The sequence below is a fragment of the Eubalaena glacialis genome, chromosome 6, assembly GCF_028564815.1.
Source record: "Eubalaena glacialis isolate mEubGla1 chromosome 6, mEubGla1.1.hap2.+ XY, whole genome shotgun sequence".
NCBI classification, from domain to species: domain Eukaryota; kingdom Metazoa; phylum Chordata; class Mammalia; order Artiodactyla; family Balaenidae; genus Eubalaena; species Eubalaena glacialis.
The window spans coordinates 83,325,770-83,352,080 of record NC_083721.1 but is presented as its reverse complement, the minus strand read 5'-3'; the positions used below and the strand labels follow the sequence as shown (position 1 = coordinate 83,352,080).

General features: G+C 37.0%; 1 protein-coding gene across 2 annotated transcripts in view; it reads right to left on the bottom strand.

The window, feature by feature from the left end:
* Positions 1–26,311, bottom strand: part of EHHADH (enoyl-CoA hydratase and 3-hydroxyacyl CoA dehydrogenase) — a 49,755-nt gene that overhangs the window by 22,922 nt on the left and 522 nt on the right. The window contains exons 2-6 of one of the 2 annotated variants that reach the window (XM_061194390.1): positions 22,518–22,826; positions 21,949–22,052; positions 17,041–17,213; positions 12,586–12,697; positions 3,899–4,003 (exon numbers count right to left, since the gene is read on the bottom strand). In XM_061194390.1, coding sequence (XP_061050373.1) covers positions 3,899–4,003; positions 12,586–12,697; positions 17,041–17,213; positions 21,949–22,052; positions 22,518–22,615 — 592 coding nt within the window. In that variant the 5' untranslated portion in view covers positions 22,616–22,826. The remainder of the gene's footprint in view (positions 1–3,898; positions 4,004–12,585; positions 12,698–17,040; positions 17,214–21,948; positions 22,053–22,517; positions 22,827–26,311) is intronic. The other variant, XM_061194391.1, reaches the window with a different exon arrangement.

Sequence of the window (26,311 nt, the reverse complement as noted above, 5' to 3'; positions counted from 1 at the left end):
TAGACATAATAAGTCAAAACGTAAGAATAAGCTTCAATACATGATTGCCCAATTGCCGTCTAGACAGGCAGGATATACTACAAGCTATTTAATAAGTGCTTCTTTAAATTCAATCTGAGCATATTATTTTTTCTATCTTCATTAATTTGCTTGGCAAAAATTAGTGTCTTTCAAATCATAAATGGTTTTATATTAATCACCAAGTTTAAAAAGCATTTAAGAATTAAGCATATATTTACTATATGATCCAGCAATACTACTCTTAGGTATTTACTCAGGAGAAAGGGAAATATAATGTCTGCAAAGACTTGTGTACACCCAAAGTGAAAACAACCTAAATGTTCATCAACTGATAAATGAATAAACATATTGTGGTATATCCATACTATGGATTATTATTCAGTAACAAAAAAAGAATAAAAAATTAATACATGAAAGAACATCATGAACCTCAAAAACATGCTAAATGAGAGAAGCCAGACACAAAAGACTACATGCTATACGAAATTCTAAAAAACAAAACTATAGTAACAGAAAACAGGCCAGTGGTTGTCTGCGGCCAAGGGCAGGGGAGGGAATCTACTGGAAAGAGGCATGACAATACTATTTAGGGTGATAGAACTATATCTTGATTGTGGCAGTGGTTATACAACTGCAAATGATTACAGAAATTCATCGACTTCTTCATTTAAAATGGGTGAATTTTATTGTGTGTAAATTATACCTCAAGCTGGAAAAATCAAAACAAAAGCAAAAATCATTTAAGAAATTCTGGGGGGAAAACAACTTATTTTCATTTTTGTGTATTTTCTTTACATTTTTGTCTGTCACAGACCTACTAGAGAATGGACTTGAGGATGTGGGGAGGGGAGAGGGTAAGCTGGGACAAAGTGAGAGAGTGGCATGGACATATATACACTACCAAACGGAAAAGATAGCTAGTGGGAAGCAGCCGCATAGCACAGGGAGATCAGCTCGGTGCTTTGTGACCACCTAGAGGGGTGGGATAGGGAGGGTGGGAGGGAGGGAGACGCAAGAGGGAAGAGATATGGGGACATATGTATATGTATAACTGATTCACTTTGTTATAAAGCAGAAACTAACACACCATTGTAAAGCAATTATACTCCAATAAAGATGTTTAAAAAACAACAACAAAAAGTTTTTGTCTGTATTCATAATATTCTATGTAGCTATAAGTATAGACTATATGTAAATTTGTACTTAGACATTTTTATATCACAATTTTACATTTCTACAAAGTTTTCATGATTATAATTTAAAATAGTTATACATAATTGTCCAAAGCCCAGAACCATTCTCCTATTGTTAACAGGTAAATTACCAAATTTTAAAGCAAATGATTCCTCCTCAATATTTGGATGCCACCAAGTGGACAAACTGTAATATTACTGAGATTGAGTAGACCATTTTATAAATTTAAAAAAATAACAATTTAGTATTTAAAATTTTAATGTAAAATTAATTTTTAAAACTAAATAAATTTTAGTAATTAAAACAGATCATTTTATAAATGTACCAGACCATGATGCTCATCTATCTCTTGAAGTAACTTAACTCTCAAATCTGAATCTCTGGAAATCAGTCAAAGAAAAGAACTCCTGTCAAAATCAGGGCCTTTACAAACTAAAACTACAGGTGTAAATGATAGACATGGGTCTCTCTTAAGCCCCAAACCAAAAACCATTTAGGGACCTACAAATGCAAATAGCCTTTGCTGTAGGCCAAATGACTTCCAACAAAACAATAAGTGCTTCCAGGAGGCACAATGAAACCAGTGATGAAACTGTGGTGAAGATTATCTGGAAAGCAGAGAAAGACAGCAGGAAACTCATTCCCTTTTGGGCAAAGCCTTGCTAACTCTCTTTAGAGTCACCAGTATTTTCTCCTTACAGTTCCTGGCCTTTCCAGTTCAAGCTTTTGCTATTGAAATGGAACAGTAACTGGTTAGAGCCACAAAAAGAAAGATTATTTCAGGGAAGTGTTTGGTCCCTGCCAGGGTGGACAAAAGAATGACTTTCTCAAAAGAAGCCTTTGAATGACACCTAGCCATGACCTACCACCAACCGAGGGAGATGAACACTTTGCCTAGAGCCCAACATTCCTCCCAATTATTTTTTCTGATGCTCTTTAACCCTCTCCATCTTGCTGCCAACCTCCATAAATTGAAAAGAAACATTTTTTAAAAAAAAGAAAGAAAAAGAAATCTAGGAATGCCACTCCAAAGAACTCTTAAAGGAATGTCATGAATCCATAAAGTGAGAAACCAGTGAGAGAGAGAAAACATAGCTCACTGAGACAGAACCATGGCTTCATTGTGGTAAATTATAGAGCCTGTCTTCTAATGGCTGAAATGTTTGTTTGCTTGGTTTTTCTTAAATTTTAGTTATGTTTCTTAATAGAAGATACACTCATTCAGTAAAAATTCAAAAGGTACAGAAGAATAAAAAGGGATGTCTGCTTTTAACTGCTTCTGCTGGCTGGTCAGCCCCATTCCCAGAGGCAACCATCAATCCTCTCTTGTGAATCGTTACAGAAGTATCCTATACAGAGACAGTTACATATATACACTCTCCCCATATAAACATTCAATCCCATCCCCCCTTTCTTGTTACACAAATGTTGAACCACTGTACACAATGATGCTTTTTTCATTTAACCATACAATACATCATGGCATTCATACCATGTCAATACATAGAGTTTCTCATTCATTTTAAAACTGTATTTGCAAATGAAGCAATGGACAAAGGATTAATCTCCAAAATATACAAATAGGTCATGGAACTCAATATCAAAATAACGACCCGATTAAAAAATGGGCAGAAGACCTAAATAGACATTTCACTAAAGAAGACATGCAGATGGCCAAGAGGCACATGAAAAGATGCTCAACATCACTAATTATTAGAGAAATGCAAATCAAAACTACAGTGAGGTATCACCTCACACCAGTCAGAGTGGCCATCATCAAAAAATCTACAAACAATAAATGCTGGAGAGGGTGTGGAGAAAAGGGAACCCTTTTGCACTCTTGGTGGGAATGTAAATTGATACAGCCACTGTATCAACCTCCAGTATGGAGGTGCCTTAAAAAACTAAAAATAGAACTACCATATGACCCAGCAATCCCACTCCTGGACATATACCCTGAGAAAACCATAATTCAGAAGGACACATGTAACCCAATGTTCATTGCAGCACTATTTACAATAGCCAGGACATGGAAACAACCTAAATGTCCAACGACAGATGAATGGATAAAGAAGATGTGGTACACATATACAATGGAATATTACTCAGCCATAAAAAGGAACAAAACTGGGTCATTTGTAGAGATGTGGAGTCTTGTCATACAGAGTGAAGTAAGCCAGAAAGAGAAAAACAAATATCGTATACTAACGCATATATGTGGAATCTAGAAAAATAGTACAGATGAACCTATTTGCAGGGCAGGAATAGAGACATAGATGTAGAGAATGGACATGTGGACACAGAGAGGGAAGGAGAGGGTGGGATGTATTGGGAGATTAGGATTGACATATATACACTACCATGCATAAAATAGATAGCTAGTGGGAACATGCTATAAAGCACAGGAAGCTCAGCTAGGTGCTCCGTGATGACCTAGATGGGTGGGGTGGTGGGGGGCAGGGAGGGAGGTTCAAGAGGGAGGAGCTATAGGTATACATATAGCTGATTCACTTCATTGTACAGCAGAAACTAACACAACATTGTCAAGTAATTATACTCCAATAAAAAAAAAACTGTATCATATTCTATTTGGATGTACCATAAAATATTTAAGGAGTTCCTTACTAAGATGGACATTTAACTTGTTTCCAATTTGTGCTAGTTTTATTATTATCTTCTTTACCTGCAACTCTCTGGGCAAATTTGATTGCTTCTTCAACCGGATCTGAGTTCACAATTTTATCTAGAATACCCAGCTTAAGAGCTTCATTTGCCGAAATATGTCTTCCTAAAAGAAAACAAAATAAAACAAATCAAAGAACAATGTGAGATTAAACCAAAAGCATCACTCTCTCTAGTAGGAAAATTCACTTGTCCTGGGTATAAACATCTGTTACTAAATAAACAAGCACCACGCTGACTGTTACAGTGGAAAGATTACTGCAGAGGTAATCAGAAAATTTGGATTCAAGTTCCAGCTCTACCTTGCACTATTTGTGTGAACTGTACTAGGACCACAATTTCTTCGTTGGTAAATGGAAATAATTATGCTTACCTTGGTAATTCTGAGAATTAAGTGAAAATAATACATTTTCTTTCTATTCTATAAATCTCTATTAGAAGCACTTTATGAACTATAAATCTCTATATAATAATGAGGATTGATTGTTTGATAATAATAGAGATAAAAAATAACAGAGGTAGTAGCAGCACAGCAATAACAGTACTATCTGTTCTTATACTAGCATACACCAAGGGCTGCCATTGATTACGAACTGAGTCCTCAAACACAAATATAGTTGGATAGACAGGGGAAAAGAATTATTAAGTTGATATCACATAAGTTATAATCAAAATTTCACAGGAAAAGTGGGGTGGACCTCCGCCATTTTTTGGCTACCCAGCATCTCGACCCTCCCTTAGTTTGTGGAATTGCTAATGCGTGAGCTTTGGAGCTAAAAAGGAAGCTAAAAAAGAAACAGAGATGATCAGACAATTGTTCCTTCAGACCTGGCACTAGGGTGTGTCCCATGGTCCCAAGCTTGGCAAACTGAGTGCTCAATTGAGGGTTTTTAGCTGGAGTGAGTAACACTAAGGAACAGCAGCAGTGTAAATCTCACTTCACAGGTGGTGACATCTAGTGTCTGGTGGTGGTGGTGCCAGGAGCATCTACCATCCACTAGTGACACTGGCAGCCTCTGGTATAGACTGGAAGCTCTAGGAGGTTACAGAAGTTTGAGGAGGGTTTGCATTACTCCCACGTTCTCCAGCAGGCATAAATACGTAATTTGATCTGCACACTCTGAAGCAGGAGGTTAAGGGATATAAGCTTCCCTCACCACATGGTCAGGAGAGAGACAGCGACACATTGCTTGCTTGTTTACCAGCACCATCTGGGCTTCTGAAGAGCAATCACGAAGTCAGTCTTGCTGGCAACAACTCCATGGTCTTTGCTGCTCTTACAGAGTGTTGGTGGATGCCATCTCTGAGACAAACCCTCCATTCCCAGTTCTTATTAGTGCTTCGGAGAGCTACCAATGGCTTTTCTTGATCAGATAGACAATTCAATGATTTTGGGCAGGGGTCACTCTGTAACAGCAATATTTGGGCAGTTTTCTGGAAATGCCTTTGAAAACAGGCTTCCAGATGTCCGCCTGGGGTGAGGAGGGCAGTGGGGGGATGGGCAAGTGGCTTCAAGGGTGAAGTCTCCTCTGTACAAAATCCCTTGAGTGAGGGGTGAGTGAATCAGACTCTCTAGGTTAAGGGGCCCAAAGGGACACGGAATGGAATATGAAAACCTGGGTACTAAAAGGATCTTTGGGGCAACTGAGCAGGGGAAAACTGAGATGTCCACAGGATGAACTGAAAATTCCTTTAGCTGTAATGTTTTCTTCTGACCTGGATTTCACAAAAGTTGGAAGGACCACTACTGTTCTTATGGAGTCAATGAGATTTCGGGTACTTTTATTCTGTTTCAAGGACCTGAAGACACAGCTCTGTATATCCAACCCAAATCCTCATGCTGAGATTTAAACTTGTTCTTTCTGGTGTTGCTCTGAGTGTAGACAATAACCACTGTCCAATCTAATAAAAGCCCTGCCTAGATCTACTATAAAGAGAGTAGGGCAACTGAAGTCGAGACTTCTCCAAGCCAGGTAATCTCAATTTTTTCCAATTTTCTTTGTGGCTTCTTTTCCAAGCTTTAGAAAAAAATTTCTACATGGAACCCTTTCCAGATGCCATTTTAAAGTCCCCCTAAAATTGTACAGACTACTTAAAAAGATAGGTGTCCAACAAAGATGTTAAAAAATAAAATAAAAAGATAGGTGTATGATTCTAATGTTAGCTTTCTTCTAATTCACTGTGACCTTCTCTATGCAAATCAAAATCTATCATATTCTTACTATTTTTACCTCTTCTCTTCATCATGTTAAAAATAGTGATATTTCTATAAGCAGCAGTGCTTTGAAAAAGGCAAATCCTAGTTCACTTTATTTCTTTTTGTCAAAGAAGCCAGATTCCTTCCTGATTTCCTCCAAGATATTCTTGCCTTTCAGGCTTAATACTGAAAGCAGGAACACACAATTCCTCAATATTCCCCCCCATGCTTTAATTTCTATAAACCTTAGAATTTACAGACTCATTTCACACTATTATGATTTCCCCCTATATTTTATGCTGCTTTGCTTCCTTTCTATTTTGTCTTTTGCAGAATGAACCCTTTCATGTGCTTTGAATTTCTGTAGTATGTTGGGTTGATTGTAAGCATCCTCTTATGAATTCTGCATTAGGTACTTAAAATAGTTCACATTCTTAAAAGTGTACTTATCATACCACTGTAAATTAAAGCAATTTCTTATCTAATTTATTGAAGACAAGAAATTTAGTTTTTAACTCCCTTTTCATGCTCTAAAGAATTTATAACATCTCCCCATTTAAAGGGGGGAAAAGCCATTTTAGACTTTAGTCTAAATTATATATTAGTAACTGTATAAATTTTACACTAGTAATTATATATTAGTAATAATATAGACTCATTATTTTCTAATTTGGACCATGTGTGCACAGTTTTGTATTGTGGTTTCTGTGTCAAACAATAAGTGTATTGGGGCTTCCCTGGTGGTGCAGTGGTTAAGAATCTGCCTGCCAATGCAGGGAACAAGGGTTCGAGCCCTGGTCCGGGAAGATCCCACATGCCATAGAGCAACTAAGCCCCTGCGCCACAACTACTGAGCCTGTGAGCCACAACTACTGAGCCTGTGCGCCTAGAGCCTGTGCTCTGCAACAAGAGAAGCCACCGCAATGAGAAACCCACACACCACAACTAAGAGTAGCCCCCACTTGCTGCAACTAGAGAAAATCCCACACATAGCAATGAAGACCCAACGCAGCCAAAAATAAATAAAATAAAATAAATAAATTTATTAAAAAAAATAAGTGTATTGATTAGCAGTTCTCAAATTTTTTAGTCTTGGGACCCCTTTGCACTATTAAAAATTATGGAATACTCCAAAGAGCTTTTGTTTATATGGGTTATTTCTATTAATATTTACTATATTAGAAATTATAACTGAGAACTTTAAAAATGTATCTTTATTAAATTACTTTAAAATAACCATGATAAACATATTACATATTAACATAAATAAATTTTTAGGCAAAATAACTCTATTTTCAAAATTTTAAAAATTTAGTGAGAAGAGTGTTGTTTTATATTTTTGCAAATTTCTTTAATGTCTGGCTTAATAGAAGACAGCTGGATTCTCATTCCTGCTTCTGCATTCAATCTGTTTTGATACCACATGTCATACAATAACCTCTGGAAAATTCCACTGTATATTTGTGAGGGAATGAGAGTGGAAAAGGCAAGCAATGTCTTATTAATAGACTTTTTTTTTTTTTTTTAATTTTTATTTATTTATTTATTTTATTTTTGGGTGTGTTGGGTCTTCGTTTCTGTGCGAGGGCTTTCTCTAGTTGCGGCAAGCGGGGGCCACTCTTCATCACGGTGCGCGGGCCTCTCACTGTCACGGCCTCTTGTTGCGGAGCACAGGCTCCAGACGCGCAGGCTCAGTAGTTGTGGCTCATGGGCCCATTTGCTCCGTGGCATGTGAGATCTTCCCAGACCAGGGCTCGAACCCGTGTCCCCTGCATTGGCAGGCAGATTCTCAACCACTGCGCCACCAGGGAAGCCCAATGTCTTATTATTATGAAAATAGTTCTGACTTCATGGACCCCCCCACCCCCTGCCCCCCCCATACAGAATGGTCTTAGGTACACCTAGGAGTTCCTGGGCCGCACTTTAAGAACTCCTGATTTAGACCACATTTAAGACTGTATAGCATCTTAGTATACAAATGTTCCATACGTTGAGAATTTATTTGTGGCTGGAGTGATTTTAGCTGTTTCAAGAGTAACCTTTTGTTGTGTTTTGTTTTTATCCTTTGGAAGCTTGCAGGAGTCTATTTCCTGGAAATTTAAAATCTTTATCAAAATACAAGACATTGACATCTCGTCAGTTTTTCCAGGAAAATGAGGTGCTTACTAAAATACAATCTCTGATTCTTTTATGTATCTGAAGAGATTCTTCTATTTTTTCCTTTGGTTATTGCTTCTCCCCTTTTCGCTTTGTGCTCTGGGAGCTTTTATTATTCATAGCAGAGGGCTCTATTATAGACCTCTCATGTCTGCTGCCTTCATTTACATTTTCTGTATCTTTTTTAGAAATTCTTCTGAATTCTATAAACGTGTCTCTATCCTCTATGTTGCTGATTCAGTAGTCTGTTCTATTGCATCTTTTTTTTATTGCTTCAAAAGTTATTTTGGCTAATGTTTTGATTTTAAACAGGGTGTTCTTATTTAATAAATAAAATATTTTCTTTTCTAATTTAGAATATTGTGAGTTTTCTAAGATATTTGTTGCCTTTAATCTGTTTCAACAGACTCACATTTATGTTTCATTTTTCTAATGACAGAATATTTTCATAGGTTTTTTTTTTTTTTGGTCTGTTTGTCTTAGTCATGAAATAATATTTGCTGATATTTATTATTGCTGACTGGGAGCCCTGGGTATTAAAACTCACCCTTAACATCTTGTTCGAATATAGAGAAAACCCACATGGACCTAACTAAATCTGAAAGACTGGCAGGATAAAGACGCCATTCGCAACTTCTTCCCCAGTACCCTGGGTGGCAAGAGGTACCTCATCAAAGACTAGAGTCTGAGGGCATCCCTGTCCTGGGAAAGATCATAAAGTAACTATGGGGCTGAGAAAAAGCTCTATGAGAATAGAGAAGAGGCTTTCTATGCTGTTCAGTGAAAAAGAAAGACGGGACCTAGAAAATAACAGCAGAAGGAACATCAGGGCACTGTAGTTTTCATCATTTGATTGGACAGAGAACGTCAGGGAATGAACTGCATCGTGCCCAAGCGTGTGTTTTGTGGTTACTGCTAAAGATTCCGTTGTTTTCAGGTAGCATTTTAAGGGAATTGTGGAGAAGCAGTGGTTGTTGAAATTGTTCCACTTTCCAGAATTATCTCTCTTATGGTTTTCAGAAGATCAGAAAAGGTTAGCTATTTATTAATTTAATCTAAATTTATTTACTTATTAATTTCCTATGGAGGCAGTGCCTATAGAGCTGGTATTTTTCTTCATTAACACCAGTAGGGAATCTTCAACTTTCAGTAACAATTTTTTAGCATCCCTTCTTAGAAAAAATAATGTTTTCCAGAAGCAAGAGTCTTAATATCATCATTATTAATGGCTACTGTATTAGTTTCCTATACAGATTACCACAAACATTGCATCTTAAAACAGCACACGTTTATTATCTTAGTTTAGGAGTCAGAAATCTAAAATAAGTCAGCAGAATTGGTCTCCTTCTAGAGGCTCTGAGAGAGAATCTGTTCCTGGGCTTTTCTAGCCTCTAGAGGCTGCCTACATTTCTTCTTCTCTTCCTCCATCTTCAAAGCCAGCTGTGTATCATCTTCTCTCCCTCCTGCCTTCCTCTTCCAAGGATGCTTGTGATAAATTGGGCCTACCTAGACAATCTAGAATAATCTCCCATCTTGAGATCCTTAATTTAATCACAACTGCAAGGTCCCTTTCGAATGTAAGGTAATATATTCACAGGTTCTAGGGATTAGGATGTGGACATCTTGGAGAGAGGCATTATTATGCCTACCACAGTTACCATTTATAAAATGTCTCCTCTGTGACAGGTACTATACCATAAGCAAGTCATGTAATTTCATTATTCCTTACACAACTATGTGGTTGTTTTACTGATGAGAAAATGAAGACTGAGAGAAGTTCAGACAATCTCCCTTCTAAATTTCAGGCCAGTCTATCCAACTGTCTACCTGACACCTCAAGTTGGATGTCAAACCTTAACATGTCCAAAACTAAGCTCTTGTGATTCCTCCCTACAACCTGCTCTACCAGCAGAATTTCCCTTTTCTCAGTAATGGCGCCATCCTTCCAGCTGCTCAGGCCATTAGAATCATCATTTTCTCTCCCCTTTCCCTCACCTCTCACATTTGATCTGTCACAAAATCCTGTTGGCTCAAAATATATCCAGGATTTGACCATGTCTCACCATTTACATTGTTACCACTCAGGTCTAACCTCCCGTCATGGCTCCCTTGGATTAGTAAAGCAGGCTTCTAATCAGTCTTCCTATTTCTGGCCTTACCTCCAATTAATATATTTTCAGTAGCCAGAGTGATCTTTTAAAAAACATAAGTGACAGCATGTTTGTTAGTCTTCTGCTCAAAACACTCTAATGCCTTTCTACCTCATTCAGAAGAAAAGCCAAAGAGTTCTCTATTATCTTCAAGGCCCTACCTGATGTGACTTCACCCCCTACTACTCTTCCCCTTACTCACCTTACTCTAGCTTCATTGACCTTCTTGCTGTTCTTGGAAATTTCCAAGTATGCCCCTACCTCAGGGCTTGGTATTTGCTATTTTCTCCGCATGGAATATCTTCCTCCAGATATTGGCATAACAAGCTTCCTCCATCCTTCAGGTATTCACTCACATTCATTTTGTAGGAAAGCCTTTCCCAGCTATCCTACCTAAAATATTACCCAACCCCCAGCCCTATCATTTTACATTTCCCCTTTCTGCTTTATGTTTTCTCCTTAGCACTGATCTCCATCTAACCTACCATGTATACTACTTACATAATAGGTAGGCATGGAGTTTAAGAAGAGTATACAGTGTGGTAGCTGGTCTCCCAAGTGACCTGCCATGTGTTTGATCTCTAGGTATTCAAGTTCCCCTCCCAAGTTGGATGGGGAAGACTTGTATAATCAATAGAATAGTTCAGAAAAGCTGGCATGTGACTCCAAAGCTAGGTCATAAAAGACATTGCAGTCTTTGCCTTGTTCTCTCTTGGATCACTCACTCTAGAGGAAGCCAGCTTCCATGCTGTGAGGACATGCAGGCAGCTCTAGGGAGAGGTCCACGTGGAGAGGAAATGAAGCCTCCTGCCAACAGTCAGCAGCAGCCATCCATGTGAGTGCGCCATCTTGGAAGTAGATCTTGGAAGTAGATCCTCCAGCCCCAGTCAAGTTTTCAGATGACTATGGCCACAGTCAGTATCTTGACTGCAACATCATGAAAAACCTTGAGCTAGAACCCAACTAAGCTGTTCCCAAATTCCTGACCCACAGAAACAAGGGAAGAAAAACACTGCCAATCAAACCACAACTCACAATGAATGTAAGAGGCATCCTGATTTCAAAGATGTGGAAAACACTGTGCATTTTTGAATTGATGAAATATGATAATGATAATTATTGTTATTGTTGTTGTTTTCTGTATATGATCTCCATAAGGGCAGGAGTTTTTGTAGGTTTGATTTACCTCTATAGGCCCATTGCCTACAACAGGGCCCAGCACATGAGAAAAAATTAAACAGCTGCTACATGAGTGAATAAAAATTAATTTGTACAAGGCATATTGTTTATATGTGGTACAGCTGGGATTCAAGCTCAGGTCTTTGATTCTAAAGATTGTGCTCTTTTTATTGCCCATTCTTTGGGATATAGTCTATTGCCAAGATCCTCATCTTATTTCTACTCAATCCTCCTCTTTCACTAAAGTCAGATATGGGAATAACATATAGCTAACACTTTTTACCATGTCTAGGACTGTTCTAAGCACATTGTATGCATTAAGGTATCTAATCTTCACCACACCACCATATGGTAGGTGCTATTGTCATAAACATTTATGAGGAAACTAAGGCACAGAGAGGTAAAGTGTCTGACCCAAGGTCTCATTAGTTCTACCCGTTTGGAGTAGTTATGTATGTTCTTTCTTCCAACCTCACTTCGACTGGCAATAGCTTTCTATGCCTTATCATATTTGGTAAATTCAGGGTCTCTAGATGATTTCTAGTGTTGCATTGTTCACATTCCCTATTGAAAGAGAAAACTTCTATTTGAAGCTAATATCTTAACATCTGGGAAATGAAAAATGCAGTCATTTCCAAACTAAAACTTGAAATCTTTCCTTGGAAATTCTGGTTTTAATTCTTGTTTATATTATAATTTCTAAATTAGATCTGAATATAATGAACCCTATGTGAAACCAGTGTCTATGAGTAGACACTTAAATGTGATTAGGGCTTTGTATACACTTTCATTTAGAAGGCACTCACATTTGCTCTTCATGGTAACTTTTGAGAAGCTCTCAGAAAAGGCATTCTTTACATTTAAAGATGAGAAAATTGACATCAAAGAAGTTAAAGTATCCTCTTAAAATTACATGGGTAGGGAATGGTCAAGCCAGAATGTTTCTAAATCCTAGTCCAGTTCCTCACATTGAACCAGACAGCCATTGGCAGGGTTAGTACTGACCTGACGTAATTAAGTCAAGTGCAGCAGGAACTCCAATAAGTCTGGGGAGAAGCTGGGTTCCTCTTGCACCAGGAAGGATTCCTAGTGTGACTTCTGGGAAGCCAACTTGAGCCTATCGAAGATTGAAGGCATAAAGGTCATTAGAATGAGATGATATATTCAGAGTCAAGGCAAGCATTCCCCTGGGTTTCTCACACCCTCAAAAACATTGCTGCATAGAATTCAGTGAGAGTTTCTACAGAGGAAATTAGTGCACACCCTCTCCTTTAATTAATAGCATAAATAGAGCTGTGCCATCCCTAAGTCTTCATGTTGAAACACATCCCCAGCTTCTTACACAATTCTTCTCTGACTCTATTATGACCTGTCTCAGCTAACACAAATAATAGTCTCCAGAAACAGTTTTATGGAACCCTGAAAGAGCCAAGCAGTCAAGAAATTAAAAAGACAACTCACAGAATGGGAAAAAATATTTGCTAATAATATATGTGGAATATATAAAGAACTTTTACAACTCAATAATAAAAAGACAAATGATCCAATTCAAATGGGCAAAGCATCTGAATAGACATTACTCCAAAAAGATACAAATGGCCAATAAGCACATGAAAAGATGCTCAATATCATTAGCCATCAGGGAAATGCGAATCAAAACTACAAGATACCATTTCATACCCACTATGATGGCTATAATAAAAAAGACAGACAATAACAAGTTTTAGAGAGTATGTGGAGCATACAAAACCCTCATATATTGCTGGTGGGAATGTAAAATGATGCAGTCACTTTGGAAAACAATTTGGCAGTTTCTCAAAGGTTAACCATAGAGTTACCATACGACCCAGCAATTCCACTCCTCAATATATACCCAAAAGAAATGAAAACATGCCCACAAAAAACACTTGTGCAAAAATTTTCATAGCATCATTGTTCATAAATCCAAGAAAGAAGAAACAATCCAAATGTCCATCAATTAATGAATGAATAAAGAAAATGTGGTATATCCATAAAAAGAAATATTCAGCCATGGAAAGGAATAAAATACTAATGACATGTTACAACACAGGTGAACCTTGAAAACATAATGCTAAGTGGAAAAAACCAGACACAAAAGACAACATATTGTATGTTTTCATTTACATGAAGTGTCTAGAATAGGCAAATCCATACAGACAGAAAGTAGATTAGTAATTGCTAGGACTGGGGGAGAGGGAAATGATGGGTTACTCCTAAAAGGTGTGAAGTTTCTTTTGAGGGTGATGAAATATCCTAAAATCAACTGTGGTAATGATTGCATAACTCTGTGAATATACTAATATACCGCTGGACTGTACACTTTAAATGAGTGAATTATATGGTATATGAATTATACCTCAGTGAAGCTATTATAAAAAGAGAAAGAAAGAAAGAAAGAAAGAAAGAAAGAAAGAAAGAAAGAAAGAAAGAAAGAAAGAAAGAAAGAAAGAAAGAAAGAAAGAAAGAAAAAGAAAGAAGGAAAGAAAGATAAATAGGAAGGAAGGGAGGAAGAAAGAAAGGAAGGGAGGAAGAAAGGAAGAAAGTCAGGCAGCAACCTCAGTCCAGATGAGAGGGTGAGCTTGAGACCTTAATCACATGCCTCTCTTGGTCTTAAAAGTGGCCAAAGCTCTGTTAGTCATTTTCCAGGTATAAGGATGGGAGGAGGAGGGTACTTAAATACAGACTGCCATTTACCCAAATCGTGATGCCAACAGCTCCAAAATACCTGGAATGTTTGAGCCTCTCTCACTTGAGGCTTTCCTAGCAGTTGATCACCATTTTTCCCACCAGTGGTCATCCCTACCCCTTGACTTACTATTGCTTATAACTTAGATCTGCACTCAGTGTGCAGAAGGTCATGGTATGAGGAACACAGAAAAAGGAACACTTAGGATATGTGTCTTTATTTATAAGTTTTATAAAAAATTAAAACATAGGGAAATGGTTAAATAAATTATGATAAATCTATAAGATGAAAAATTATGCAACCATTTAAAATGATATTTTTAAGGAATATTTCCAATAAGATTGACAGCAAATTTCTCATCAGAAACCATGGAGAGGGCTTCCCTCGTGGCACAGTGGTTAAGAATCCACCTGTCAATGCAGGGGACACAGGTTCAAGCCCTGGTCCGGGAAGATCCCACATGCCACGGAGCAACAAAGCCCATGCGCCATAACTACTGAGTCTGCACTCTAGAGCCTGCTAGCCATGACTACTGAGCCCACATGCCACAGCTACTGAACCCCATGCACCTAGAGCCCATGCTCTGCAACAAGAGAAGCCACCACAATAAGAAGCCTGCTCACCGCAGGAAGAGTAGACCCCACTCACCACAACTAGAAAAAGCCCGCACCCAGCAACGAAGACCCAACACAGCCAAAAATAAAGTAATTAATTAATTAAAAAAAAAAAAAAGAAACCAGGGAGACCAGTGCCAGTGGGATGACACATTCAAAGTACTGAAAGAAAAGTACTGTCAACCAAGAATTCTACATCCAGCAAAACTAGTCTTTAAAAATGAAGGCAAATTGGGACTTCCCTGGTGGTGCAGTTGTTAAGAATCTGCCTACCAATGCAGGGGACACAGGTCCGAGCCCTGGTCCAGGAAGATCCCACATGTCACGGAGCAATTAAGCCCGTGCACCACAACTACTGAGCCTAAACTCTAGAGCCCGCGAGCCACAACTACTAACACCCGTGAGCCTAGAGTCCATGCTCCACAACAAGAGAAGCCACCGCAATGAGAAGCCCACGCACCACAGTGAAGAGTAGCCCCCACTCACCGCAACTAGAGAAAGCCCGCATGCAGCAACGAAGACCCAACACAACCCAAAATAAATAAATGAATAAATAAAAATTTATTTTAAAAATGAAGGCAAATTAAGATATTTTCAGATAAATAAAAATTGAATTTGTTGCTAGCAGATCTGCCCTACAAGAAATCCTTCAGGATGAAATGAAAAGACACTAGACAGTAACTCAAATCCACATGAAGGAATAAAGAACACTGTTAAAGGGTAACTACACAGGTAAATATAAAAGACAGTATTAATGTAATTTTTTGTTTGCAATTCCTCTTTTTTCTTACCTGATTTAAAAGACCACTACATTAAGCAATAATTATATATTTATGTTGATGGGCATGCAATGTATAATGATATAATTTGTGACAATAACATCATAAAGGGGGTGTGTAACAGAACTATGTGGGAGCAAATTTTTTACATACTATTGAAATTAAAATGGTATTAATCTGAACTAGCTTGTCAGAAATTAAGATGTTAATCCCCAGGGCAACCACCACTAAGAAAATAACTCAAAAATATACAGTGAAAGAAACAATAAGAGAATTAAAAGTGTACTAGAACTTATCCATTTAATACAAACAAAAGCATTAATGGAGGAATTGAGGAATGAAAAAATATAAGACGTAGAAAACAAATAGCAAAATGGCAAAAGTCCTTCCTTATCAGTAATTATGTTAAATGTAAATGGTAGAGATTGGTAGAATGGATAAAGAATATTTAACAATAATTTAAATATGGTATTAGTATAAAAATAGAGTACAAGTGAAATACAATAAAATTCCAAATGTAGTTTTTAAAAAAACAAAAAAGATTGCAAAGAAAAAAAAATGTAAGAAAAAAAATTACACAGGAAAAAGACAAGGAAGAAAAAAAATAAAATGTTAATAGTGGTTATTTCTGAACTGTGAGTTTATGGTGACTTCAGTTTTACATCTTTATACTTTCCTGTATTTTATAGTCTATTACAATGATGAATATTATCTTTATTATTAGAAAAATATATTACTTATAAAAATATTACTATTATAAGACTGATATCACAAACCTCAATCTATATGTCTAATAACCCAAATTAAATCTATTTCCAGAAATAAATGGATTTACTAGTTGTGTGCTGTTTCCAATAGGAACTTGTCTTCTTAGGTACTAAATATTATGAGACCACAAAACTGAAACGTTTGAGATAGGAAACAAAAATTTAAATAAATATGTACACTCGGGGTGATAGTCAAAATATTTAATACCTCATACTGCATGAGCATGGCTCAGTGAAATCTGACGTGGGTCATAGTACTAGAGCAAGGTCCTGGGGGTCCTGTACAGGAGTTCCCCTTTAGCTAGTGGGTCATGGGAAGGTCCAAAGGCTAGGGTTAGGGGAAGTGATGGGACAGTCACAGGCTCAGGGTAGTAGCTCTTTATCAACTAGAATGGACATATTTCAACATTTCAACCACCAGTAACACTGTACTCGTACATAACAGCTGAACACCAGTGCTAGAAAAACCTAAGAGTTGTGAACCAGTCAGCTAACCATTCAAAATGATCACCTCTGATGCTTATGACTACACTTAGAGCTTGCTCTAAAGAAAAGCTCCCGACATCAAATCCCATATGGATCCCCTCTGTTACCTCTGCATGGGCAATCCTATAGTGACAGCCCAGGGCCAGCTCCAGTCCCCCTCCTAAAGCCACCCTTTGGATAGCTGCCACCACAGGCTTCTTGTTTCTCTGTACTTCATCTACTACACTTCCCAGTGTCAAGTCAAAGGTCATATCAGCACTGAAGCCACGGATATCAGCACCTAAGAACACAAAGACAAGGAAAAAAGAGAGTTGAGGAAGACTTGGGCTTTGCTATAGAACAATAAGTTACCAGATTACACTTAAGGAATCTCAGACCTCTTTGGACCCATGAAACACTTTATCCTTTGGTTGCAGACACAGTAAAGGAACAAGTAGCCTGGAAAATGTAGAGAGATATGAGAGAAAATCCTCAAATCTTTATCAGAAGTCCTGTAATCTAAAATCTGTCTTTCCATATGATAGTAGTAACTCTACTTTTAGAAAAATTTGAAAGCTCAGAAAAGGGAAGCAAAGGTTCTAAGATTGAGTCAGCCATTCCCATTTTTTGCATGATACTGCTCACCAACTCTATTCACAGCAATTTAGACCCATATCTTTGTTAAGGGCATCAGTCATTACAATATAAAACCTCAGAGTAAAATGCAGACATATTTGTGAGTTATATGTTAATCAATCAGCTTAGAATTACATTTCTGTGATAGACTTTTTTGTGATCAATAAAAGTAACAACATTTACTGCTTTTCCTAATTATAAAAATAATATGCATTATAGAAATTTTGAAAAATACACAAAATTATAAAGGACAAAAATATTACTCCAAATATCACCACACAGAGATAACAATGTAATATTTTGGTGAATTTTTAGTTTTTTCCCAACGCATGTATGTAAATTGCTTTGCAACCTTGAGTAAGTTATTTAACCATTTTGTTTCAATACCTATCTTAAATGACTGATGTGACAATTAAATGAATGTTTACTGTAATATATATTTTTAACAATATTGAGAACACTCTGTAAAGACATTTTTTATATTTTCCTTTTTTCACATAACATTATACATAGTAGTGAGCTTTTCCCCTATAGCATTATATGTTCTTTGAAAATATTAAGCCTGGTACAAGTTAAAAAGTTAAATTAATTATTTCATGTTCAGCCTTTCTTTTTTTTTTTTTTTTTTGCTACCTGCTCCTCATCTAGCATCCATCCAGGGATTATGCTTTTTTTCTCACCAATCCATCATATTTCACACTCTACTGTTATTATTTATTTTTATTTTTTTAGATTCCTTTTGGTTCTAGAGAAACAAGATGAACTTCAGTCTGAATGTCACGTCTATTATTCCTGTAACTTTAGGTTAAACTAATTTTTCAAGTAACAGAAGCAATTAACATTTGTTGGATTAAAAACTATACATCAGGCACTGGGCTAAGTAGTTTCATATATTGTCTCATTTAATTTACTTAACATCTAAGTTAAATAGTCTATTAACAATTTCCATTTTACAGGTTTAAGTTTAAGGCTTTGAGATGTTAAGTGACTAGTTCAGACATGATTCTGTAACTGGTCGAATAAGGATTTGAGCTCAGGCAGTTTGACTATACAGCTCACATTCTTAAATGTTATACTACATTCTTCTACTTGCAGCAAAAGGTTAGTATGATCATCCCAATTTTATAGAAACCAAGGCACAGACAAGAGTATAGTGATTTCACTTTTTAACTGTTTATCTCTGGCACATAGAAATGCAATTAATTTTTGGATACTGATTTTACATCCAGCAAAATTCCTAAATTCTATTATTAATTCTAATAATTTTCTGATAGATTTATTTTTTACAAATACTCATGTCTTCTGAATAATGATGTTTCTGTTTCTTCCTTCCCAATCCTTACACCTTATTTCTTTTTGTAGGCTGGCCAGGGCCTAGAATATAATGTCAAATACAAATGGTGATAGCAGCCAGCCTTGTCTTATTCCTTTCTGAAAAGGAAAGCATTCAATTTACCATTTTGTTTGATGTTTGCTGTAGGTTTTTAAAAATAGATACATCTTGCCTGATGAAGACATTTTCTTTCTATATTTAGTTTACTAAGAATTTTAATCTTTAATGCATGCTAAACGTTACCAAGTGTTTTTTTCTGAATCTCTTGAAATAATCACATGATTTTCCTCCTTTAATCTTTTAATAGGATGAATTACATTGATTTCTCATGTTTAATGAATCTGGTATTTCTGGGATGAAAGTGATATATCATGCTTTTTATATATCATTAGATTCAGTTTTATTATATACTGTTTCAGAGTTTTATATCTAGGTATACAAATAAAATTGGCCTTTAATTTTGCTTTTTCATACAGTCCTTGACAGGTTTTGTTATCAAGGTTATGCTAGCCTCACAAGATGAGTTGGGAAGTGTACTGGATAGAACAGTGTCCACCCAGAGCCTGTGAATGTGATCTTATTTGGAAATAGGGTCTTTGCAGATATAATCAGGTAAAGCAGAGGTCATACTGGATCAGTGTGGGTCTATATAAGATCAGGGAAATTTGGACACAGAGGAGAAAGCCACAGGAAGACAGAGGCAGAGATAGGGATAATGCAGCAACAAGCCAAGGAATGCCAAGGATTGCCAGCAACCACAGAAGCTAGAAGAGGCAAGGAAGGATTCTTCCCTAGAGACTTTGGAGAAAGAATGGCCTTGCAGATATCTTGATTTTGAACTTTTAGCCTCTGGAACTCTGAGAGAATAAACTTCTGTTGTTTTAAGCCACCCAGTTTGTGCTCACTTGTTATGGCAGCCCCAGGAAACTAATATACAAAGTGTTCCCTCTTATTTTTATTCTCTGAAATGTTTGTGTAAAATTAGAAAAATATTTTCCTTGACTTTTCAGTTAGAGGTTACCAAGGAAGTCATCTGGGACTTGAATTTACTTTGTGAGATTTTTGATTACTGACTCAATTTCTTTAATGGTTTTCTGTTTCTTCTTGAGTCAATTTTGTAAGCTCTGTTTTTCTACTTGTTCATATTATCTTTTTTAATGGCTAGAGCATCTTCAGTGATATCCCTTTTGTCATTCTTTATATGTATTGTTTGTACCATCTCTTTTTTTTTCTTGATAAGCCTCTCCGAAGCTTTATCAATTTTATTAGTATTTTCAAAGAACTTTTGATATTATTGTTCTCTTGATTCACGTTTGTATTCTATTTTAGTAATTTCCCCTCTATCATTTCCTTCCTTCTACTTCATTTGGATCTATTTTACTGTTTGTTTTGTCAGTTCCTTAATATAGATGCTTACCACAATATGTTTCAGTGTTTTTTCCTTTCTGATATATACCTTTAAGGCCATACATTTCCTGCTAAGCTTTGCTTTAACTGTATCCCTCAAGTTTTATATATTGTTTTTATTATCAGTCAGTTAAAAATATTTTCTAAATTGCATTATGATTTCTGCTTTGACTCAAAGGTTATTAAGAAATGAATTTATTTTCCAAACACATGAGAATCTCTAGTTATATTTTTGTTATTGATTTCTAGCTTGATTGCACTGTTGTCAGAGAACACATTCTAAGTGAAATTTATTGAGATAAGCTTTCACAGTCCAGTAGCTGATCAACTTTTGTAAATGTTGCAGATCGGAGAAGAATACATATTTTCGGATTGCTGGGCACATTGTTCTATCTAAGTCCATTAAGTCAAGTCTGACAATCCCTAATGCTTTTCCAGGACAATTATTTTTGCTGCCTCTGAACTCTAACTACATTCTCTCCTACCTCCTTTTTTACAAAGAAATATCAGTTCTGATTTTTCATAATTCTGATCCCTCACTCCATGCCTCAGAGTCACCATCTTGGGCTCCCAACCTTAAGTTTTCAAACAGTTGAGTAAGCTATTTAATAGCTGGTTAATGTTTGGCCCATTATTTAATTTCTCTTAGGCTTAGCCTTCTCATCTGTAAATGGAAATTGTAGGATTTACTGAGGATTAAAATATAAAGTATGTAAAAATATTACTATTTTCATGGTTAATAAGTAAATAAGCTACACGGTACTGGCACATAGCAGGTAAGCTAAATGGTAATTATTATAATGATTAATGTGTTTATATTTATTCATTGTTATGATTTCAACATCTATTTCTTTTCAGGTTACCACTGACATACATTAAATTCCTCTGGCCAAAAAAAAAAAAAAAAAAAGAAGAAGAAGAAGAAAAAAGAAAAAAATTCCTCTGGCTACAGTAAGAATACATGGGCCTTCATATCCATGTGACTTTTGTCAAAGGGTATAATTTGGGAAAAGAAGAAAAGGTGCCACAAATACCAGTGAATAAATCACCATTTCAGATGCTTTTGCCATATTTTGTCACTATTTTGCATCTTCACAGGATAACCCAATAAAGAGTGCATGGTCACTGAGATGGGTGACTATCAGAAGAAAAATGAACTCCATTGCAGGACTCTGTGTGAAATAAAAAATAACGTTTATCGAACATGTTCTGCATGCAAGCACTGCTCTAGGGGCTTTCAGATGTGTTATCTCATTTACTCTCACAAAAACCTGTTAAGATATAAATATTACGGTATCTATTTTATAGAGAAATTGAGGTTCAGGAGATTTAAGGGACTTGCCCAAGCTCACATAGGATGGTGACATATGCAGAGCAGATATGTATCAGCAGGTGTATACTAGCAGCTATAATAGCCATCAAGCCTGGAACTAAATGTCCTCCAAAGGCCCAATCCAATATAAAAGAGAGTAAGGTCAGCATCTTCTCTGGGTCTCTCCTGTGACTCTTGTCTCTTTCTCCACAATGTTTCTCATTCCCGTTCAACTCCCATATTCATTACCCACACTATAGTATTACCCACAGGGACAGATAATGCAGCATTGATCTCAGTCTGTGGCAGGATTTCAGAGAGAGTGGGAGAGGGTTAGACACTGGTTACCTGCAGAGAAGATGTCATCTGCTCCACAAATCACAATGGCTTTTACTGTATGGTCTGTTAGAGCTTTCTGCAGACCCTCTTTTATTCCACGGAGAACAGTCTGACTAAAAGGGAAAAAAATTACATGAAGCATGAGTCAGAATCAAATTTCTACCATCTCAGAGGTTTGTTTTTCCTTTCCTAACAATGAAAAATTAAACACATGATGTATAAAAATCCTAGATACTTATCATTAAACTTTCACTAATCTAACAAATAATATATGTGTGTACTGTAAATTAAGCACTGAGCTGATTAAACACATAAACTTTAGAAAAAAAAAAGTGTTTTCCTACATTTTGCTGTAACTTTGACCACTTAGAATCAGCACTATCAATTTAAAAATATTATATACATATCCTATGTACAGTGAGGGTTTACAACATCCTAGGGAGAACAAAATGTACAAAACACAATATCACACTAAGATGAGTGCTGTAATAAAGGTACAAAGAAAGTGACGTGGAACTTCTGAGAGGAAAGAAAGTCTTTTTTTTAAAAATAAATTTATTTATTATTTATTTATTTACTTATTTTTGGCTGTGTTGGATCTTCGTTGCTGAGCGTGGGCTTTCTCTAGTTGTGGTGAGCGGGGGCTACTCTTTGTTGTGGTGCACGGGGTTCTCATTGCGGTGGCTTCTCTTGTTGCCGAGCACAGGCTCTAGGCACGCGGGCTTCAGTAGTTGTGGCGCATGGGCTCAGTAGTTGTGGCTCACAGGCTCTAGAGTGCAGGCTCAGTAGTTGTGGCGCATGGGCCTAGTTGCTCCGCAGCATGTGGGATCTTCCCGGACCAGGGATTGAACCCGTGTCCCCTGCATTGGCAGGCGGATTCTTAACCACTGCGTCACCAGGGAAGTCCCAAGAAAGTCTTTTCAATTTGTCATATTGGCATAATATAAGAAAACTGAAATTGTCTAAAAATAACAGTCTAAGCGATGTGGCAGGGGCTGCAAGTTACCCCCAAATATCCCTCCATCCTGACATTCTTCGAAGTAGTAAACATCTGGTTTTTAGCTGGATACATGGTTGCCCAAAATAAAGACTACATTTCCCAGCAGTAAGGTCAGCCCGAGGCATTAATTTCTGGCCATGGGATGGAAACGGATTTGGTACATGCAACTTTTGGGAATAGTCCTCAAAGGATTGGGTATGCTTTTTGCTTTTTCTTTCCTCCCTACTCCTGGCAGGAATGCAGATATGATGGCTAGATTCGGAGCAGCCATTATAGATCAAGAGGTGGAAGCTGTTTATTGAGGATGGCGGAGCAAAAGATAGACAGAATTGGGATCACTGATGATTGTGGAGCAGCCATACCAGCCATTCCAGGACACTGCTGTGAGAGACATCAACTTTTTCTTATTTAATCCATCATTATTTTGAGTTTTCTGTCACTAGCAGCCAAGCCTAATCCTAACTAATTTAGGAGGTAAAGGCAAGGTCTGGGAAAGAAAGGGCATGTAGTAGACTTTGCCACATTTCAGTCATCCACAGAGGAGATAGTTAAAGCCAAGATTGAATGAGTCTGCCAAAGAAAAAGAAGAGAGAGCTGAGGGTAGATCTAGATGATCTAAGAGGTGGGAGAGGCTCAGCAGAGTGATTCAGTACCAAGGGAGCCCAAAGTCACAGAGACCAAGAGAGGAGAATTTGCCATGAAGCAGAGGATCAACAAGTGCCAAGGGATGATAAAGGAGGAGAACTGGGAAGAGTGGTGAGGAATTGCTTAAAGGAAAAACGATAGAACCAGAGTCCAATCGGTTTTGCCTTAGAATTCTAAGTATTTGGGGAACATTTTATACAGAGTGAAAAAAAATCTTAAAACAAACAACAACAACAAATGTCCATAAAGCCAGATTGTTCAGACCAGCAACTATGAGTTAAAACCTCAGGGAATAAAGGAGATACTTGCCCTTGTTTATGGCAATTCCCTTTTACCTAGTTACTTTTCACCATTTAACCCAGATGAAATCAAACAAAACCTCTTGCCTTCAACTAGTTAATTACAAACCAAATCTGCTAATGGAAAACTGATTCTGAACCATCCATACTACTGAGAAGTCCAAAAGGCACATATTTCCTTCTGCGTAAACGATGGCTGGAAAATGAGCCCAATCTGTGCCACTGAGGAGACAAGGCTGGCTTTTCCCATTTCAACCAACCCCTACTCTTCTATTTCTTATGTTCTTGCTAATTTTGCAAAAATCAAACACAGGAAAAAAAGAAAAATGAAAATGGCTATAGTAGATATAGCTTTACTAGATTCTAGCTGAGTGAAAAGGACAACAACTTCGTAGCAATGTCAAGGTCACAGGGGTTAAGAAATTATTTTCTCCCCTTAATATTGTCAGGCATGGAGAAATGGAGTCTAAAGGTAACATTTCATGAGTGATGACCAAAGATCTTTAGCTTCTGTCACTATAGGAAGTCTTTCTTGTGACAATTTTTTAAAGCCAGGGGGTCATCGAATCAAGTCGTGGCTTGTGAGCAGCATTCTTCAAACAAAGAAATAGAAAAGAAAATATAATATATTAAACAAAACAAATAAGTTTTGTTTCATGAAACTTTGTTTTCAGTTATGTATTTGTATGTGTGTGTGTCTTAGGTTGCTATGTAAAACATGGATTCCTGTGTGGATTATAATTTTAAAAAGTGTGAAAGCCATTGTTCTGGGAGATGGGCCTAGTAATCAGACATGTCCTACACTTGTAGAGGGGGTTGGCATTCACCTGAATAGAAGGAAACCTGGCTGGCTAAAGGAAGCAAGGAAAGATATGAACTATTTGTTTGGGCCCAAAAATATTCAAATAAGAATCTCTCACTTAGCTAGGAAGAAATAATTTCCCACATAAAATTGGAAATAGGAAGGGAGAAAGGAAGGAAGGGAAGAAGAAAAGTGTAAAGCAAAAAAAAAAAAAAAAAAATTGGGAACCTGTTAAACTTGATGAATGTGCTGGGACACACACCTCTACCTAAATATAAGTTCGGAAGAAGGTAGATGGGAAAGGGCAAGAAAGCATTTATTCCCAAGTGGAGAAAATCTTGATGCAGCTGCAATGAATCCTGAGCAGCGGGGCCTGCTGGTAGGGGCTTGTAACAGGCCTTCTGACTAATAGTAATAATGATAGCTAACATCTGCTAAGTGCCAGTTTATAATCTCTAACACATTTAAACCTCACAACAACTTAATGAGGTAGATACATTTCTCCTGCAAGGGGGGGTAGGGGGCAGGTTAAATAACAGAAACATTTTAAGTAGTTATGGTAAAATATTCCTAGTTATAGGTAGTAGACTGTGGAACCTTTTTCCCCAAGTTCTAGATGGGCACAGTTTCCCATTACGAGCAGAGGTTAAGGCAGAGTCCTAATATTTAGTAATTCTAATAGGAATACAGTCAAGTTCAAAACTGATATGTAATCATATTACTCATGTTTTTCTTCATCAAAGCCAAAATAGTAAATATTTTGCTTTTTTCTGAGAGTGGCAAGTAAGTGGACATTATCATCCTTGAATGATTTTATTTCTGAATTTTTTATATTTTTAAATGCAAAATTTTATATTAAAATAATTATATTAGTGCTAATGATAAAATCAAATCTGATGATAGTAGGACAAAAATTCAGTTAAAATTAGTATGTCTTCTCATTACAGTCTCTTTTTGCTCCAGCATCATGTGATAAGGATTTTGACCAAAAGTCTTTCTCTTTATGCTTTATATGTTCTCTGTAAATTATCATTTCTTCTAATCCTACTCCCTGTGGATGGGTGGCTCTTTCCTAGGCTGATGTATCACTATACTTTTTTCAGAGATATAAAAGAACCAAACCTATATAACGTCATTAACTTTCAAAAGAGCAGCGTTAATCTCACTTTTAAAAGTAATGCTTTTACAAGTTTAACAAGGAAGGTACTCCACAGTAGTTTTTCAGAAAATGCTATTTAATAGGCTTATTCTGACATGGGCTTAACCCGACATGGATCTTCCACGGAAGCACTAAGACCTTGAGGTTTAGAACAGGCCAAGAGATATACCTTTGCATATCTGGGCCAGGACACAATTCTCTTTTACTCACTGTGCTGGCATTACAGGGGATCTATATTTTTAGCAGTGTGAAGCCAGTTTATTGTTGGATTCCTAAAACTTTTAGTCACACATTATAAGGGTGGCCTGGACTCGGGTTGGGAAGTGAAGGATCAAGGTCCAGCCAGCATTGCACTAAGACCTTTGGAATAGAAAGTACGCCTGAGAAGTCAAAGTTGCAAGCAAGCAGAAGAGTCCAGCACGAAGTGAGCACGGACAGACCCGATCCGTCCCAGCTCCCCCGCTTCG